Genomic DNA, 18,541 nt, shown 5'->3' on the forward strand with positions numbered 1-18,541 from the left:
CTTCCGCTATCATTCGAGCCCACACATGATCTGTAAGGAACGAGGACGACAGAGAAAGGAAGAGACAACATGATTCAAGCTCGCACGAAGCTTCCCTGCGTACCCGGTCACCAGTCGCCACTTGTCTCCCTCGAAGACACTCAACACACGCCTCCTGACACGTTACAGTGACGCTTGCGAAAGCTGTATTGAAAATAACGTCGGCAGCGCAGCATCACACAGTGTTGGCAGCAAAGATGTCGCTCCGACGACGCCGTGCGGAGCAATTCTCGTCTGATATCACAATCCGTATGTCGGATTCCAGTCGGTCTCGTCACGTTACAGTAATGTCTGACGTCACATGCAGTCACAAGTCCGCGGCGGTTACTCAGACTCTGTGACGCGGCAGTCCAGGGCTCGGCAACGCCGTAAGTTAGTCGACAGACCTCTGCTTGCTCGGCGCCTGGCACTCACCAGCCCCCACGCACCTCCCTGTGACCCCCTCAAATACCCCACCGCTCTCCGACTTCGCCACCGCTCGGTACACTCCATTTTAGGAAACAGACCACTTGGCACGCCCGCTGGTCTTTGAGCCGTCCAGCCTCGGGCCTTCACACCCCATCACTGAGCCTCCGGACGTCCTGCACACTCCGAGCGCCTCCGTCATCGGTCGTCAGTCGCCCGTATCATCGTCATCGTCATCCTCAGTGGCGGCGGCGGCGGCGGCGGCGGCGTGGGCGGCAGCGTGCGCCGCCGCCGCCGGCCGGCGTCACCATTTGCCGCGCTTGGACCAGTCTCGCGGCGTCCAGTGCAGGCCCTTGGCGTCGATGGTGCGCGAGCGTTTGCTCATGCTGCGCAGGTGTGTCTTGATGAGTTCTTTGTTGAGTGTGATGATGTACTGTCCCTTGTAGTAGTGGATAAGGTTCAGCCACTGTAGTGTTGAGATCACGTCGTCCTTCTTGATGCTGGTCAGCTCCGAGATCTCGCTGTCGGGAAAACGTGCAGGCGCGTCAGGGATATATTGAGGATACGAGTCATTTTGCGGCAGATTTGTCGTGCGCAGAGATATCCAGCATCCAGCACACTGAGCGTGAGGGAGGGGGGGGGGGCGTAAACTCAGAACAAAACAGCTGGAGTTAAGAAAATACGAGATTCCGGGAATATCAAAAGCTGATCCTAGCCATATTTTCTCGTCCTAAAACTGAACATGTATTTCAAGTATTTCAGGGATGTGACCCAAATCGCATCCCCTCTCAGCACACGGCACGTGCAGCCCGCCCATCCACCACTCCATCCCGCCCGCACCTGATTGTGATCTGCGGCGTCTCCTGACCCTCGAGCGGCTTTGTGTTGATGAGCAGGTCGAGAATCGCCTGGGACCAGTAGCTGCGGTACGACAGAAGACCCAGGTCCGAGAGAGGCTTCTCCGGCGAGCCCGTCTTGCCCTCAAACTTGGACAGCGCGTAACCTGGCGGGGGTGTGAGCGGTTAGCGTAAGGAGGGGCCCAAACAGGAACATAGCTCATCGATTGGCATGATTTCATTCCAAATTCACGCGTCGAGGGAACCAATTGCTTCGTCGTGATTAACCTCACAGGTTGGCCCGATGCTAAATACACCGAATACTATGAGCAAGAATGTCATGCCGAGGCCACAAAGGAAACGATCACCATGTATCACTTAGTAGGATGTATCGGTTCGCAGTTCCATCAACGTGGCTGATAAATGCTAAGCATATGTGGTCACCAAGTTGCAGTTTTTCGTCGCCTCTGTCAGCTCCGGTCCTGACTCACTGAACTCGATGAGCAGCCGGCCGTAGCCCTTGCGCTGGTAGGGCGGCAGCGCCAGGATGCAGGCCACGTTGTAGTCCTCTGTCGACTCCTTCTCCTTGCTGAAGTAGCCCACGATGTGGTTCCCCCTGCTGTCGCACTCGGTCATCACATAGAACAGGAACGGGTCCGTGTCGTAGTACAGTGTCTTGTGGTCGAGAAATAGCTTTGCGAGCAGGCACAGGTTCTGGGCGTACACTTTGTTCTTGCGGCCGTCCACCTCGAAAAACGAGATGGTGTTCTTCCGGTAGATCTCGTCGCCCGGTGGATGTTTTAGCTTGCACTTTTTCTGAAGAACGAAGTTAGGGAATTAATGAAAGCACAGTTGAAAAAGAAAATTTGGTCGTCTAGCTTTCCAGTGAGCGAGGGGAATTGGGAAATGGAGGCTGACTCAGCGGGGCAAACGATTTAACATTTAATTAAGCATGAGACTTAGAAAGGTTGTAGCAAAAAGTAAATGACAACCATTCCAACTGTCTAGCCGTCAATTCGTTAATTCAATGTTCATCCAAGCTTCCACAAAATACCATAAACATTGTACTTACGATGTGCCTTTCTAAACATTTTGAGCTTTTCCTGTACGCGAGGCAGAATTCACAGAGGTAGATACATCCCATTTTGGTCATTTCCTGAAACGACACAAATGCACGATCACAACCAAGCATCAAATTTAAACATCAAACAATGTGCACATTCTACTACACAGAGCTTTCATTACACAATACGTGCGGCGTACCTGCGTCTGTGACCCACCTGAGGGTAGGGCGCGAAGTACCAGGGCTTGATGCGGTGCTTGCCCAGCTCGATCATCTGGACGTTTTTGACGCGCGTTACCACGTCGTCCTGGTGGACGGCCATGCTGCCGGTGCGAGGCACCACGGACCCCGGCTCTCCGGGCTCGGGGACGCCGGCGTCTGAGGCGGCTGCCGTGCTCTCTCGCCGCTCCGACTTGACCACCGGCTGCGTCAGCTGGCGGAGAGGGAAAACAAAGGCTCAGACACCGGGATCAAGCTCACAGTCTGCACTGGCAGCGGACAGCGCTCACTTCGACTTGATCACCAGCTGGGTGAGCTGTCGGTGGAGAGGACACAAAGGCTCAGACATTGGGGCTGAGCTTACAGCCCGCGCTGGTGGCGGACAAAGAACGCTCTGGTTCGGGCAGGAAACACAGGCTCGGAATGGGTACACTTGTTTGAACAGAGGACACGGGTGGAAAGAGCATACTATCATAACTACTTACCGCAAATCAAATAATCTTTTTTTTATATTTTTGGTGCCGACCCGGGCTTTTGTCGTTAGTAGCACACATTCATACAGGGTTAGTACACTATATATGTTGCAGGCACTTTAGAAAATCAGTCATTTTGTAAAATGCCTAGGCATTTTGCAAAATGCCTGATTTTCCAGGCTTTTTGCAAAAAGCCTAGGCATTTTACAAAATGACTGACTCTCCAGTCATTTTGCAAAATGCCCAGGCATTTTACAAAATACCTAGCCATTTTACAAAATGACTGAGCAGCGTGTTGTATAGATACGAGTACCTAATTATATACGTTTTGGTAGCGTGTAGGCGGACCGAGGAGTCCAGCATTATGACCAGAGGAGTCCAGCAGTGGGAAGTCCATACCTACCTCTCTGATCTCTCTATTTTGAGAAGTGCAGGCCCGCGACATTTCCAACCCCCACGTCAGCGACGCTGCTGGATTTAAAATGATCGATCTGGAGCGTCAACAAACGACTGGCCCTATGCCGACCTGTATCTGTAAAACCATTAGAGGTCGCGAGGATTCGATCCCACACACTTAGGCGTTAGTGTCTTCTGAAACCAACGCTCTCGTCCTACGCCAAGCGACCTGATGATTCTCCCGATGTGGAGCTTGATATTTTTAACTGGGACCATGCAAGTAGGTACTCAAAGCTGTCAAACAAAGACTACACTCATTCGTTTACATGTAATTGTACATCAACCGGGCCTGCCTATTGACTAGGGCCGGTCTCCGGCTGGTTTTGTTAGGTCTAGTTCAGGCAGAACATGAACGGCGTTGATGTACTTGGGAGTTTTTACAGCGTTAACTAAACAATGCTTTATGCTACAGCCGAGTCTGCAACTCAACCTGGTCGTTACTCAGCATTGTCGTCATCACAGAGCTTCAAATCGATCAGCTACAAGCTGAACACGTACCTATAGGGTATAGGAAGACGTCCAATTACTGTATGCCTGGCCTATTCAAATACATTAGCCAGAGGGGTGTGGTAATAACTGGTGTAAGCAAATTGACCACGGTCAAAAATGCATTACCAGAATGCACTAAAGCCAACATTTTGGGATGGTCTCGTTCCTAAGTCGGCTAAGAGCTTCGGTCCAGAAAATAAATTTATCGTTGGCATACAGTAAAATGCATACCAAACTCGGCCGGTGATAAATTTTCAAGACCTCAGTCCTTACTGATTTTTGAACTCGGCCTTCGGCCTCGTTCAAAAATCCAGTAAGGACCTCGGTCTTGAAAATTTATTTACACCGGCCTCGTTCAGTATTATATAAAACTGTTGGCCATAGTATCTGTAGTGGGATCTACGTTCCATGCTGGTCAGGCATTTTGCAAAATGCCTAGTCATTTTGTAAAATGGCTAGCCATTTTGAAAAAAGCCTGGTTGCGTTCAGTCATTTTTCAAACAGCCGTCTTTTTGTAAAATGCCTAGGCATTTTACAAAATGACTGATTTTCTAAAGTGCCTGCAACATATAGGGGAGAGTGGGGCAAAGCGGCCACCCGGGGCAAAGCGGCCATCCATCGTTTTAGCCCTCCACAGCTGGCGTCAGTTCCAATTTATTATTTCCAATTATACTTCTCTTTGCGGTCGTTCGAATGAGCCAGACCGGGGTTTCAGGCCCATCGCCATTGTTCTGTGAAACACGGAAAAGCATTTCTAGCCAGGTTACCAATTATGTTTACAATTTTTAAATGTTATTTTATTCCATAACCGTTTGGAATTTTTATAAGCGTTTTTGTCCATGCATTGCGTGGTTATCGTACATGCCTTCTACCAATTTTAATGCTTTTTACCCCACTAATAGCTGAGCTGGAATATTTTTGTCTCGGACGGTATGCGCGGGGCAAAGCGGCCGGGGCAAAGTGCCCAGCCCCCAATTGGCCATAAGTTGTTTCCATCTGGATAAAAACATTATTTATATTCGAATGTGTCGTCATGCATTCATCTTGGCCACTTTTCGGTTACATGAGTTACCAAATTATGCAATTAAATGTTTTTCCAAGAAAATTCTTTCTTTGTTTAGCAATAGGTGGGAAGATAACAAAGTAAACATCCATCTTCCCTTTAACCTTGTCACCATCAAATACCCTTGCATGAGGCAACTATTCTGTTTCTCATATCGGGACTTGAGAAGTCGCCAGTGGCCGCTTTGCCTCAGGGATGGGGCAAAGTGGCCAATATGCTATAGGTTTAAAGTTTTGCCAATATCTCCCATATGTGAACGCCTTTGGAAATGAAACGCAGTTGGAATAAAAGACAATTTAATAGGGATCACATTGGTATAGAAAGAATCTTTCCAAGTTTAAAAATCAAGCGTCGGCATCGTTAGAAACGTTAGGGTGGCCGCTTTGCCCCACTCTCCCCTACACGGCAGTGGTACGAATCGTTTTCGGCACCCGCTACGCGGGACAGACTTGACCGCACGCTTCCTGTCACGCACCCCAGGTGGCACCGCACTGGTGCGCACGCTGGGGCTATCCCGATTTCTCGGGCCAGGCAGGTCAGAGGGCTGCTCCGGGACATGAAGCGGGGCCGTGCCCTCGGGACATGTCACCGGACCGAATGATCTGTTTAAAGGGACCCTCCCACCTTCAAAAAAGTTAATGAATTGGCATGAAAGTGATGTCGCTCGGTTCAGAAAGAGCAAAAACGAATATCTACCAAATTTCATCGAAAAATATTCACCGGTTTTCAAGATATTAGACTTTTACTTTTGTTTACTTTTTGGGATCTCCGCTGTTCCTAGCGACTTTATTTGAAAGTGCGGCATTTGTTGCGCTCAAAGCGGCATATACCACCGCGTGCTACAAAACGTTTTAGTCAAACATTTAACTGACGTTCGAAAGCCTGATGACGTCATCAGATTCCCGTAATGGTTAAAGGAAATAGTTCACTTTCACGAAATTATTTTTTTTGCAATGGATTTATGATTTTTTATGTTCAAAATGATCAGCAAAGAAAATAAAACCTATTTATAACAAAAGATTATTTTCTATATTTTGATATAGGAAGGACTTTTCAGTTTCTGTAAGGCACAGGCGATCCAGTATGAAAAGAGCATGGGTCCCGAAAATTCTTCAGAAACTAGAGAAATGATCGCGGCCACCGGCATTTGGGTGATCTGCTGCTGCTGAATGTCCTTATTGATCAGTACGAGAATTTCTCTAGAGTTCTCGTAGATAATTTCTCTAGTTTCTGAAGAATTTTCGGTACCCATGCTCTTTTCATACTGGATGCGAATATATGCAAGGCACACATCCTCAACGCAAGACACCTTTTTCGGGACGAGAAATAGAATATCTTTGCCTAGGGTGATCGTTGGGCTGTAAAAGCTCCTGATTTATGCTCGTCTCAGCCCAGGCTACGGAACTGCTATTCCAGTTCAAAACCCATGTTAAAAAGTGAACTATTTCCTTTAAGAGATAGGGACCACGCTGGTCCCACCCTGCAAGTAAAGGGAAGAAATTTCTTGAACACCATAAAGCTGCGGGGGTTGCGACCAGGATAAATGGTGGTTTCTGAGCCTGGCCGCAAACTTGGCTATCTCAACTCAAAACTAATGTTAAGGTGGGAGGGTCCCTTTAAAGGCGGATTAGGCCCGTGTACCTGCGCACAGTGGGCCGATATGCCGTTCTAGCGCGACAGGGCCTGAATCTTCGAACGGAACCCTTGGTTTTTTCAGGGCGCCCCTGTCAGGGCGCTGTCAGGGGCGCCCTGTCAGGGCGCCCCTCTTCTTCTCGGAATGGGGCGCCTCTCTCCTTTTGCTGGGGCGACGCTCCTCTTCAGAGGGACACCTCTCCTGCTGGGGGTGCCCTTCCGCTGCCAGGGGCGCCCCTCTGGCACAGAAGGTATTTTCATTCTTGTAATGAGACGCCCCTCTTGCTGGGGGCGCCCATCTGCTGCTGGGACGACTCTCATCTGCTGGGAATGGGCAATTGGGCGTCGCTCTCCTGCTTGGTGAGCCCAACTTCTGCTGGAGGCGCCCTATTTCTGTTGAACCTTTGCTGTGCCGCCCGTCTTCTGCTCGGGGCGCCCTCTCTGCCGCGGGATATGGGCGCCTTTTTCGGATGGGGGGCTGCCGCCCCCGCCGCCCCCCCCCCTCCTGGATCCGCGCCTGGCTGGCACGGAGGTCAGCCAGGCGCGGATACCGTGGATGACACACACTGTAGCCCTGAGCCCATGTGCTTCTGCCGGGCCCATGTGCTTCTGCCGGCCGTTGCTTCTGCCGGTCACCGCTAGATGCTGTGAACAGCTAGTTACAGTTTTGCTTATAGGTGTCGCTTTTACCAGTCTCTAAATTGCTAAAGGCTTCGATTAAATTGTGCGCCCCCCCTTTTAATGTTCCGTTCGCTTAAATTGCTGTATTGTTTGGACAATTGCATTGGCTATGTGTATATTAAAAAACCATATGTATTCGTTTATTACATTCGATGTTCTCGCCAACATGTGTGCAATACTAGATAACTAAGTTCGTATGTCAAACTATATATGTCTCGATTTTGTGGCGAAAACAAGAGGAATCTGTATTTCACAGTTTCTCTACCGGCGGCGCCAGTCAAAACATCTTGGAGACTTGGACTCACTCCGCACGATCGCTGACACACTGCACGCCACCTCCCACTGCTGACGGTTCAGTGAGCGCAGCAGGGCGGTACGCGGCTGTTCGGCGGGCGGCGGGGCGAACACGGCCCGACAGTTGGCCGGTCTCAGCACGGCATTCAGCAGTGGTGAGCTGCGCAGCTGGTTCAGTGCCGAGGAGAGGCGCAGCTCTCCTTTCAAAAGTCTTGATATTGATATTCCCAAAACAACCAAAACGCACTGGGAGCCCTAGAACCACGGATTCTCGCAAAATCGGACAGAAACAGGAAGTGTTATCATTCTGTAATTAAAAATCGTGACGTGACTCAACTTGTTTGCCAAGGTTCTAGAATTTATTGTGATGCTTACTTGCAATCACGCAACTTCTCGAGGTGGTGGCGAGGGCGCCACAAATCTGAAACTTTGGAAAAAAAGCTGATAATACATACTATATAATAATAATACATACTATATAATAAAAATGCTGATAATACATACTACATACCAGGTCAGCATGTCAGAGCTGGGCTTCCACACGACGCCCAGAGCTCGATGATCGTCCGCATTCCCCACGTTGAAGTCATCTTCACAGCGTTGCCAAGTTCTGCTGGAGGCGCCCCACTTCTTCCCAACTTTTGATGAGGTGCCCCTCTCCTGCAGGGGGCACACCTCTTTTGCTGGAGACGCCACTCTTCTGGGGGGCGCTCTTCCACCGCCTTCCACTACGGGGGACGTCTCTCTTCTGCCAGAGGCACCCCTTTTCTTCTTATGGGGCTCCTTTTTTGTTGTTGTTGTTGTTGGGGCGACCCTCTTCTCGTAGCGGGGCACCCCTCTCCTTTTACTGGGGCACCGCCCCTCTGCTGGGGTTGTCCTTCCGCTGTCAGGGGCGCCCCTCTTGTGTAGAATGTACTCATTTTCTTCTTGTAATGGGGCGCCCCTCTTCTACTAGGGGCACCCGACGACTGCTGTCTGCTGGGGCGCCCATCTGCTGCCGGAGCAACTATCTTCTGCCGGATATTGTCAATGGGGCGCCCCTATCCTGCTTGGCGAGCCCAACCTCTGCTGGGAGCTCCCTTAATTTCTGATTAACTTTTGCTGTGGTGCCTCTCTTCTGCTGGGCGCCCCTCTTCTGCTGGGGCGCCCCTCTTCTGCTGGGAGCGCCCCTCTCCTGCTGGAGGCCCCTCTCTTCTGCTGGGGCGCCCCTCGACTTTGCTGGGGCGCCCCTCTCCCGCTGGAGGCCCTTTCTTCTGCTGGACCCCTTCTGCTGCCGGGGGCGCCCCTCTTCTGCCAGTGGCACCCATTTTCTTCTTATGGAGCTCCTCTTTTTTGCTGGGGGCGCCCATCTGCTGTCAGGGCGCCCCTCTTCTTCTCGGAATTCTCTCTCCTTTTGCTGGGGCGACGCTCCTCTTCAGAGGGACACCTCTCCTGCTGGGAGTGCCCTTCCGCTGCCAGGGCCGCCCCTCTGGCACAGAAGGTATTTTCATTCTTGTAATGAGACGCCCCTCTTGCTGGGGGCGCCCATCTGCTGCTGGGACGACTCCCATCTGCTGGGAATGGCCAATTGGGCGTCGCTCTCCTGCTTGGTGAGCCCAACTTCTGCTGGAGGCGCCCTATTTCTGCTGAACCTTTGCTGTGCCGCCCGTCTTCTGCTCGGGGCGCCCTCTCTGCCGCGGGATATGGGCGCCTTTTTCGGATGGGGGGGGGGGCGGCCGCCTCCGCCGCCCCCCCCCCCCCCTGGATCCGCGCCTGGCTGGCACGGAGGTCAGCGCTGGTCGGCATGTACACCGTTAACGGCGCCGTCTGCGGCGGCGGCGGCGGCGGCGGAGGCACCAGCACCCCGCCGTATCGCTCCGCCGGCGGCTGGACGGACTCCATGGGCGGCGGGAAGAGCCCCAGCGCGCAGACGGGTGGCATGAAGTACAGCGGGTCCAGCGGCGGCGGCAGCAGGCCGCCCACCTCCAGCGCAGGAAAGTCGCCGTAGAAGGTGCTCGTCAGCGGCGGGTAGCTGTAGGTGAACGGTCCACCGGGACCCATAAGCTTGGCGGGCTGTTTGACGGTTTAAAAAAACGCTGATAATACATACTACATAAAACGCAAATGCAAACTTCGCAAAAAAAATCGCCCGTCCGCCGAAAACCGCAAAAAAAACGCCGCAAAAACGCGCGTCCGCCACAAAACGCAAACACCGCAAAAAACGCAAACACTCTGATGGACAGGTCAAACTTTCAGTACCCTCGCGATAACTGCTTTTACAGCTAACCTGAAAATTTCATGACCCTGACCTTAATGATCTTTGACCTGTGACCTTCTTTCGAGACCATGTTTGGCCGGAATCGCGATTCAGGGTATGTCGGCTCGCATTAGCCGCGGGTTTTCGGTCTTTTCTTGGTTTAAAGCGTTCAAACATGGGATATTATGTTGCTCCCATGCATTAGGGTGGGTGTCAAGGTCACCAGAAGGTCAGGTAAGGTCATTGACCTTTGATGACCTTGGTTCACTTTTTCGAGTTTTACATGTTTCTCGGCTAGTTTTTGGAGCTGAATTCGAATCTAGCTACCATTTGAACATTTACTATGTAGCTTTGGTGCCTTCATAGCATGTTACAAAGCTGTCAGAGGCGGTTGCCACCTACTGCAAATACCCGGCAAACCCTTACTGGTTGACCTGACCTGACCTGACCTGACCTGGCCTAAATGTATGAAGACATCATCTATGATCGTAAATAACATTATATTCGTGATCAGCACCAAAAAAAAAAAAAAAAACATAGCAGCCACCCTTTACGACGTTCTAAAATCTAACAGGACCCGATTTTCCCGACTTTTGGGTCATTGAACTGACCTGGAAGGTCAACCGATGACCTAGGACCTTACAATTGGGCATCATCAGCTTCCTCTTGTCACGGGCAACACTCTCGTCTTTTCCGCGAAGCTCTAGCTCGATCAGGGGCGAAACGGCGGGGGGTCCAACGGACCCCTTCTATACGTTCGCGGCTGGAAAAACACCACTAGGGGCGAGGGTTAACCCGCGCCCCGTTGGGCTCTGCCGAGCAACGCGCCCGGTTGGGGGGGGGCCATTTTGGCCCCCCCCCCCCTAAGATCTCGAGAACCACGCAACATAGCGACAAGCGGTAAACGGCGTTGGATAGCCCCAACGGGGAACTACCTTGTGACCCAATTTTATTGACCTAGGTCAAACCGATGACGTCACAGGTCAGGTCAAAGGTCCAATTTTCACCGTTTACAGGCACTTCAAGAAATGCTTTGTAAAATCGAGTAAAATGCATTTCATTGAAAATCATCGATGGGGAAATGTTCTTCAAACACATACTTTGCTATTTGAGGTCACTGATACCAGGTCAGGTCACAGAGGTCAGGTCACGGGGGGTCACAATATGAAAGTGTCGTGTGATACATGTTTTATGGTCCATTTTACATGACAAATGCGATTATATGGGTCAGGCAGCCTTTGGGGCCAGCTTAGATCACGTTTTGGTCAAGGTCAGGTCAAGGTCAGGTCAAGGTCAGGTCAAATTAGGTCAAATTTCAAAGTTAATATTTTTGCATAAAATGGGTATCGAATCGATGCAGCTCGTCACGGGGAGTTCAATGGTGGTCTTTGTTTTGCCGTAGGTGGTCAAGAATTGCTAAAAATTGAGTTCAAAAATTTGACGTCATCATTTTTGAACAGTTTTTTCGCTATAACTTGGCCAAAAAACGAGATATCGATCTGAAATTTGGTATGTATATAGAAGAGCGCTGGAACTATCACATATATTCCGGTTTTTTCGAAATTCGGAAAATTTTTGGATTTTTTCAAAGTTTTTCTAAAAATTTCAATTTTTTGAATTTTTTTTGGTCAAAAACCAAAAATTTTGAAAATCCGAGATAGCAGTTTTGTAGCGCCGCTTTTTGTCTACTAGACCATATAAAGAACTTTGAAATTGCTTGATAACTGTAGATTTGGTGAGCGTTTCAAGATTGCATGTTTTTTGCTCATTTTTGCTCGAACATGACCTCAGTTTGACCTCAATAACTCCTGACCTAAGGTGACCTGAGACTTGAAATTTGGTGTGAAGGTGTCAAATTGATGCCCGGGAAGGTACTGAAAATTTGGCGGCGCTGCGCGCCGCCGTTTTCTTGCTATTCAGGAAAAACCACAGGGGGGGGGGGGCCAAAATGGCCCCCCCCCCCAACGGGGCGAGGGTTAAGCCAAATCTGAAGGCTTATTTCAGAAAGACCGCTAAAAGAGCAATTGAATGCACTTTTCCGCGACGATGTAGGTAGCTCTATTGGTCCCCGAGGTAAGGGCCGGTTTTCGAGAAATGTTGATATATGCAACATTTTACCTTTGATGACCTCTGGTGACGTGACCTTTGACCTGACTAGAAATGACTAATTACTCCATCTGGAATTTCGGGCGCTCTTTCGAATGCCACTTACTACGTGTCGCTATGTGGCCCAAGAGCCGAGTTAGAAGGGGAGTGTTCAGTCAACACCTCCCGGCCCGGCGCGTTTGACGCCGAGCACCGGTCCGGCGCGGGTTGATGTTTGGCTGCTACATCCAAAGTCGCAAAAAGTCGCAAAAAATGACTGTTGGATCTTGTAGTGCAATGAATCATTGACATGTAGCGAGATTTTCGAAGCGGTACTCTGCGGTACTTTTTTTAAAAGTCTATTTGTGTGTGACATCAATTATGTGAAATTATATTTTCGTCTTTAAATCTTTGCGGTGCCAATACATCATAACCAAGTAAGAGTTCGCCATTTTCATGTGGTTATGTGTGTTCTGCAGACCCGGAGCTATCCTTTGATGTATATAAATGTGGAATTCCTCCTCAAATTGTGATTGTTTTCGTGGATCAAAGATACGTTGTCGAAGAGTGCGGGGGACGAGTTCGGTCCAAACGATTCCGAAGTTCGTGTTTAAGCTGAGTTTTCACCATGAAATAGCAATTGTGTTGGAAAACAAAGACCACAGCAATGTAGTATGATCATTTTTGAACAAATTTGTATAGGTTTCATTCAGGGATGCGGAGCCAGAGCCGGAGCCGGAGCCGGAGCCGCCGGAGCCGGCATATTTTGCCCGGAGCCGGAGCCGGAGCCGGAGCCGTGAAACAATATAGCCCGGAGCCGGAGCCGGAGCCGGAGCCGTCAAAAAAGGGGGCGACTCCGGCTCCTTTTCTCAAGAGGAAACAATTATTTACCTAGTTCGGTTTGACAGTACAAGGCGTAAAAAAATGTGGTATTCAAAATAGCCTTGTTATACAAATACAGAAGCAACGTGTACCAATCCCATCGCCTTTTTTCTTCCACCCGTATTTAATTGATCGCATAGGGGATGTACTGAGTAGAAGCCGGAGCCGGAGCCGGAGCCGCCGGAGCCGGATCATTTTACTCGGAGCCGGAGCCGGAGCCGGAGCCGCCATGACATTTCACCCGGAGCCGGAGCCGGAGCCGATTTTTTTCTCCGGAGCCGGAGCCGGAGCCGGAGCCGTCTGAAATTTCCACGGCTCCGCATCCCTGGTTTCATTGCACATCCACAAAGTTCGATTTTTTTACCCATGTCGTGCTAGACCTGGCGATCGGCCCAGTGTGCTGCGGCCGGGGGCGCTGGCTGGCACAGCGATAATCCCCACGACCGAGCGAACACTCCCCAGTTACTGCCATCTCCTGGGTAGGAGCCGGCCGAGGAAAATGCTGCCAGAGGCCAGCTTTGATCCAAGGACCTTCCACACCAAACGTGAGCGCACTTGCCAACTGCGCGACAAGGGTGGTACAAATCAAATAAATTAATCACAGACAGAACCCGGCTCCCTCCATTACCCTTCAAATCATGCCCACCAGACCCCAGCAAAACACTCTTACACGCAATCTCTACGGCTGATCTACCTACCTCCTCGGTGGACGACATCTTGCGTTTCTGCGTGGTCTTTTTCCGCAGCAGAGCGGCAGAGAGCACGTTCGGTGCGGCCAGCGGGTCCGGTGAGTTGATCGGAGACCCGGAGCGAGACGGCTTGGTGCTCTGTGGCTCCTTCTGGTGGTCGTAACGGGAAACGCTGGTCAGCGGCTGGTCTCACCGACGGGTGGCGAGGATCAGCGTCAGTCGTGGATGTGGAGGCGATGTGGTAAACCATAGGGAGCATGTCATTACCAGCACCATCGCAAAGGAGCACGCCATTGTTCGTGGATTGGTTGGTATAAGACTGCCTAGTCGAGAATGACGAAATGAACAGAGACTGAGCTAGTGAACCCAACCCACACAAACACACTCAGTGAAACTTACTCCAAATTATAAACATGACAAAACAAAAAGCCTACAGGGCAGTCGTTTCTACAGTCAACCGATCCGCCCGGTCGTCGTTCTGTCACCTTTTTCGGCGTGTTGAGGCCGGTCGTGGTGCACTGGGTGGTGGTGGTGGGCGCATCCTTGTCCTTGCGCGGGAACTGGATGCGCCGCAGGTCCAGCCTCTCCTCGCCCACCCACTCATCCAGCCGTTTGTTGTCTGCGGAGAGATGTCGGGGAATATGACTCCGGCAGTGTCGAGTGGGGGGGCTGGTCGGTACGGGAGACAGGACTGCGGATCGAATGACAAGACAGCAGACACTTAGTTTGAGGTTTGATTGATAAGCATCAGTAACTTGAAACATGTACATGCCATTAGGGAAAGATCCCAAGCTTGTGCAAAACAACTGATTAAAAGTGACACTCGTCATTCAAGCTTAATTTAGGCCAGTTAGAAATGTAGCATTGTTGCTAACACAAAAATACATGTATTTGTCAATTATTATGAAGCAACCTTCACACAACAACTCTAAAGTGACAGTGGTGGTAACATCCTGACAGTTGCTGGCCATCTGCAAGTGTACTCAATGAAGTGGTCAGCTTCTATCCCACCTAACCATACTCACAGTCAATATAGTGGACATAGAAGATGAGTCGTCCATCATCTTCCTCCTTGATACTGACAATCTCAGCCAGAGCTGTGGCAAGGGCAGCATTCAGTCAGTGGGCATAGAAAAACAGACGCAAAGAGCCCACAATGAGCCAGGAAGACCATGAGAGGGACCATGAGACAGGAGAGGATCATGAGCATAGCTCAGTTGATATCTCAATGGCATGACACAACAACAAAGCAGTGTGACAGTTGATTGTTCAGCAAACTACTTACGCCATTCATCTGTCTTCAGCATATGAACTGGTAGTTGACATCCTTCCACCACAGATGCCTGGAAACAAATTGGTGGTGAAATCTCTAAGTTGCGAAAATATGGTCATCTTAAATAGCCAAGTAGGTAGGTAGTGAGTTTCCTACTATAAACAAATGATGTTGTTAGTGCCCAAACCTACTGACTGCATAATGAGGCTTTTTCTAGAGCCTGAATTTCCAGTTGAATTTCAAACTCCCTTCTTCTGTTCAGCTGCTTTGTTAATGCAAAAGAGAGGTTATCTAATGACATACTTAAAATACCCATATCTTTATTCAAGCATAGCATTTCAAAGTTCAAATTCACAATAGAGTGCAGCTATCTTGCAGAAAGATGCATATGACAAAAAGTAGGTATATCAGAGTTGCCAGCTACATGCTAAAGTGCCCTGCAGCTTTGGCAATATGAGCTGATCAAGGGTTGATAGCAGGAGTTAAATTTATAACTTTTGTCTGCCAATATATCCAAACTCTGCTTCTAACAATCACCTACAAGGATCTCCTACAGGTTGATTCTACAGAAAAGCATTCAGCTTCACAGGGTGGTAAACAACTGGAACTCCCTGCAGAGTGCAGTGGTCATGGCACAGTCTGTCAACCAGTTTAAGGCCAGGCTGGACGAGCATTGGGGTGAAATCATGTACGACACCCCTTATCCCTGAGAGCTTAAGCCAGTATCCCGATATGGGCTCAATGAAAGCGGAATCCCCAGGCCAAGTGGCCTTTTTAATCCCGATCACCACAAAGCTAAGGTAAGGTAACCAATTTCAATCCAGTCAGCTCTCCCTTCTTAGTCTCCTGCCACATTCCAGTCCAGGATATGACTATCACACTGCAAAAAGGCTTGACGAGATGGGAATCTTGCATGCCAAATGCAGCTTTCAGCTTAAATATCAGATAAGGTAAGAGAAGATATTGTTGGATTAACATCAATTAGGTAGATCAACTTAGCAAATTAAATCAAATAAATTTGTTTTAAGTGTCAATAATTTAAATATGAAATAAAAATAAACAACAAAAATACAATAATGGCGCATGAAATACCACGCCTTTATATGAAGCACTTGATAAAAGCAACAGGACATCATCGAAAAACATACCACTGAGTCTTTTATCAAATCTTCCCCGTCGGGGACACTTGACATTTTCATGGGCAACCGCCAAAACCAAATATTTATTAGAGCTCTCAAGGGTTGCAGATTTGGCAGCAATTTGTGGCGTCTCAAATTTTGCAGAAAAACGTAAAGTAATTTTGCTACAGCAGAGGAAAACCTTCACAAACATGAAGGTTTCATTGTTAAAAATTATCACGCTAGATGTCACTAGCAGCAGAAACCCTGAGCGATGATGACGTTGAATACTTTGTCAGAATTTTTACCCTGCTCTATGCAGATGATACAGTTATTCTAGCAGAATCTGCAACCCAGCTACAGAAGGCCCTTGATGCAGCCCATGACTATTGTAAACACTGGGGACTTTCAGTTAACAGCACAAAAACTAAAGTTATGATCTTTTCAAAGGGCAGAATCCGCAACAAACCAAGCCTCAATTTCGGAGGAGACGAGTTAGAAGTAGTCAATGAATATGTGTATCTGGGGACCACATTCTCATCAAACGGTTCCATGAAGGCCGCCGTAGAAAAGCAGATAGCACAGGCAAACCGCGCTTTGTTTAAAATCCGAACAATTGCGTCCTCTCTCAACCTGTCAATTGACACACAATGCGAACTTTATGACCGCATGATTCTACCTATACTGATGTACGGGTGTGAAGTCTGGGGTACTAAAATGATTGACCGGATTGAACTTTTTCATCGGAGATTTATGAAACAGCTTCTGAAACTACCAAGGTCTACAGCAAACTGCATGTTGTATGGCGAACTCGGGAGATACAGTCATGAAGGCACGGTTGTTAAAAGGATGATAAGTTACTGGCTACGGGTAAAGAAAGGAGCTTGCAGTAATCTCGCACACACAATGTACATGTTTCAAAAGGCGCAACTGGACTCGCAGTCGCAGCCGAATCCCAAACTGAATTGGCTCCTTAATGTCAAAAGTATTTTAGATATCAATGGCTTCAGCAACATACTCAACTGTAATGAAATAAGTAAACCCTGGATACTGAAATCGCTGGAGAGAAGAGTAAAAGACATATTTGTGCAAAAATGGAACGCAGAAATGGAGGCGAATTCCTTGTGCACGAACTATAGAATGTTTAAAAACTCGCACAACAGAGAGCCCTACTTAACAGAACTGCCGTTCAAGCACTCGCAGAAACTCCTCAAATTTAGGTGTGGTATACACAAACTACCCATCACTCAAGAAAGGCAGGAACACAAAGCCCAAGGACCCTCGCTACAAATATGCCCACTATGTGGAGCACAGAGTCTTTGTGATGAGTCTCACTACGTCTTACACTGCAGGGGTATTGCTGAAAAACGCGAAAAACTATTCCCGAACATCCTAAACTCGTACCCTCATAACCGCAAACTTGAATACTTTCTCAATGTAACGCAACGACCGCAGCTATTCAAAATCCTGAAGCTTATAGAGGCAATCACATCTCACTTCAGCTGATACTGGCCCTCATATTAGGTATCTTATGACTCTGATGTTACATATGTACGCAAATATGTTCTTTTTATTCAAGCTGTGTTTTGCACCTTGCAGTATCTGCCTATGTCTGGTCAGTGACCATATGCGAACATGTGTATTGAGAAGTTTCGAATCACTCTTCTTATTCCCAACTTGTTGCAGTTGGGCTGTGTCGAGCTTATTCATCTTTGTTGTCATGCCGTCCGCCCTGGCGCTGCCGGCTCACCTAGTCTTTCGCCAAACGACCTGATTATAGCTGTTTGGCAGTTTCGAGTCACGAGTGTCTGCAACATTAATAGTCATCATTGTTTGCTGTTTGACGGTTGACCGGCTACTTGCTCAGGATACGGTGTTGTATATAATCCTCGCAACCAAGGCTATGTAAACCCTCGCAACATAGGTAGCTAGATATGTGCCATAAACTGTATAGTAGTACCTATTTAGTACAAACTTTTCATGTGTGTATAGTTGTTGTGATTCAAGCACCGATGTTCTTTCCCTTACCCCGACATGGGGTCGTGGAACAATACATTCATTCATTCATTCATTCAGTTGATGTTCCTTTTGCGCGCCACCGCCAAGGCCATCTATAGAAGGTACAGTCACTCCCCCGCCGACCAATCAGAGACAGATCCTGAGTGACGTCATCCCTGATGCTCGGAAGGGTACTCCATTCCTTTGCAACGTAAAAATGACTAACTTCATTTGAAGATTATTGATGGCACTCTGCACATACCGCTCAGCCGTTGATGTCAATGGAAAGCCCAACTAATTTTACAGCGACAAAAAAGAGCAGCAATATGCTAAGAAATGGCCGGTTTTGAAGATATAGACGATTTAAAACCCCTCTGCAGCAGCAGGAAAGCAACGTGAAAACGCATCGAGCTTATATTTTTACTATGGATAAATCATTTTTCAGTAAGTTTTTAGATGTGGTATAGATTTAAGTTACAACTTCATTACAATATTTTCATTACTTGAAACTTTATTTCAAAATAATATTTTCAAAAATGGCAGCTGTTGGCCAGTACCTTGGGAGCGATTGTGGCGCACCGCGCCATTAATTGTCCTGAGGCCCCCTTAT

At 48.7% G+C, this 18,541-nt stretch overlaps 1 protein-coding gene across 1 annotated transcript; it reads right to left on the reverse strand.

The window, feature by feature from the left end:
- Window positions 1-168: 168 nt before the first annotated feature.
- Window positions 169-16,137, reverse strand: LOC122364725 (histone acetyltransferase Tip60-like). Its single transcript, XM_043335400.1, has 10 exons — window positions 15,964-16,137; window positions 14,828-14,885; window positions 14,568-14,639; window positions 14,028-14,161; window positions 13,552-13,692; window positions 2,561-2,776; window positions 2,353-2,436; window positions 1,772-2,096; window positions 1,285-1,447; window positions 169-965 (listed from the first exon to the last, which is right to left on the reverse strand). The coding sequence occupies exons 1-10, from the start codon at window positions 16,012-16,014 to the stop codon at window positions 749-751; spliced, it is 1,461 nt and encodes a 486-aa protein (XP_043191335.1). The 5' UTR covers window positions 16,015-16,137; the 3' UTR covers window positions 169-748.
- Between the last annotated feature and the right edge of the window lie 2,404 nt (window positions 16,138-18,541).

The sequence above is a fragment of the Amphibalanus amphitrite genome, unplaced genomic scaffold, assembly GCF_019059575.1.
Source record: "Amphibalanus amphitrite isolate SeventyFive unplaced genomic scaffold, NRLGWU_Aamphi_draft 000694F_arrow, whole genome shotgun sequence".
Classification (NCBI taxonomy): domain Eukaryota; kingdom Metazoa; phylum Arthropoda; class Thecostraca; order Balanomorpha; family Balanidae; genus Amphibalanus; species Amphibalanus amphitrite.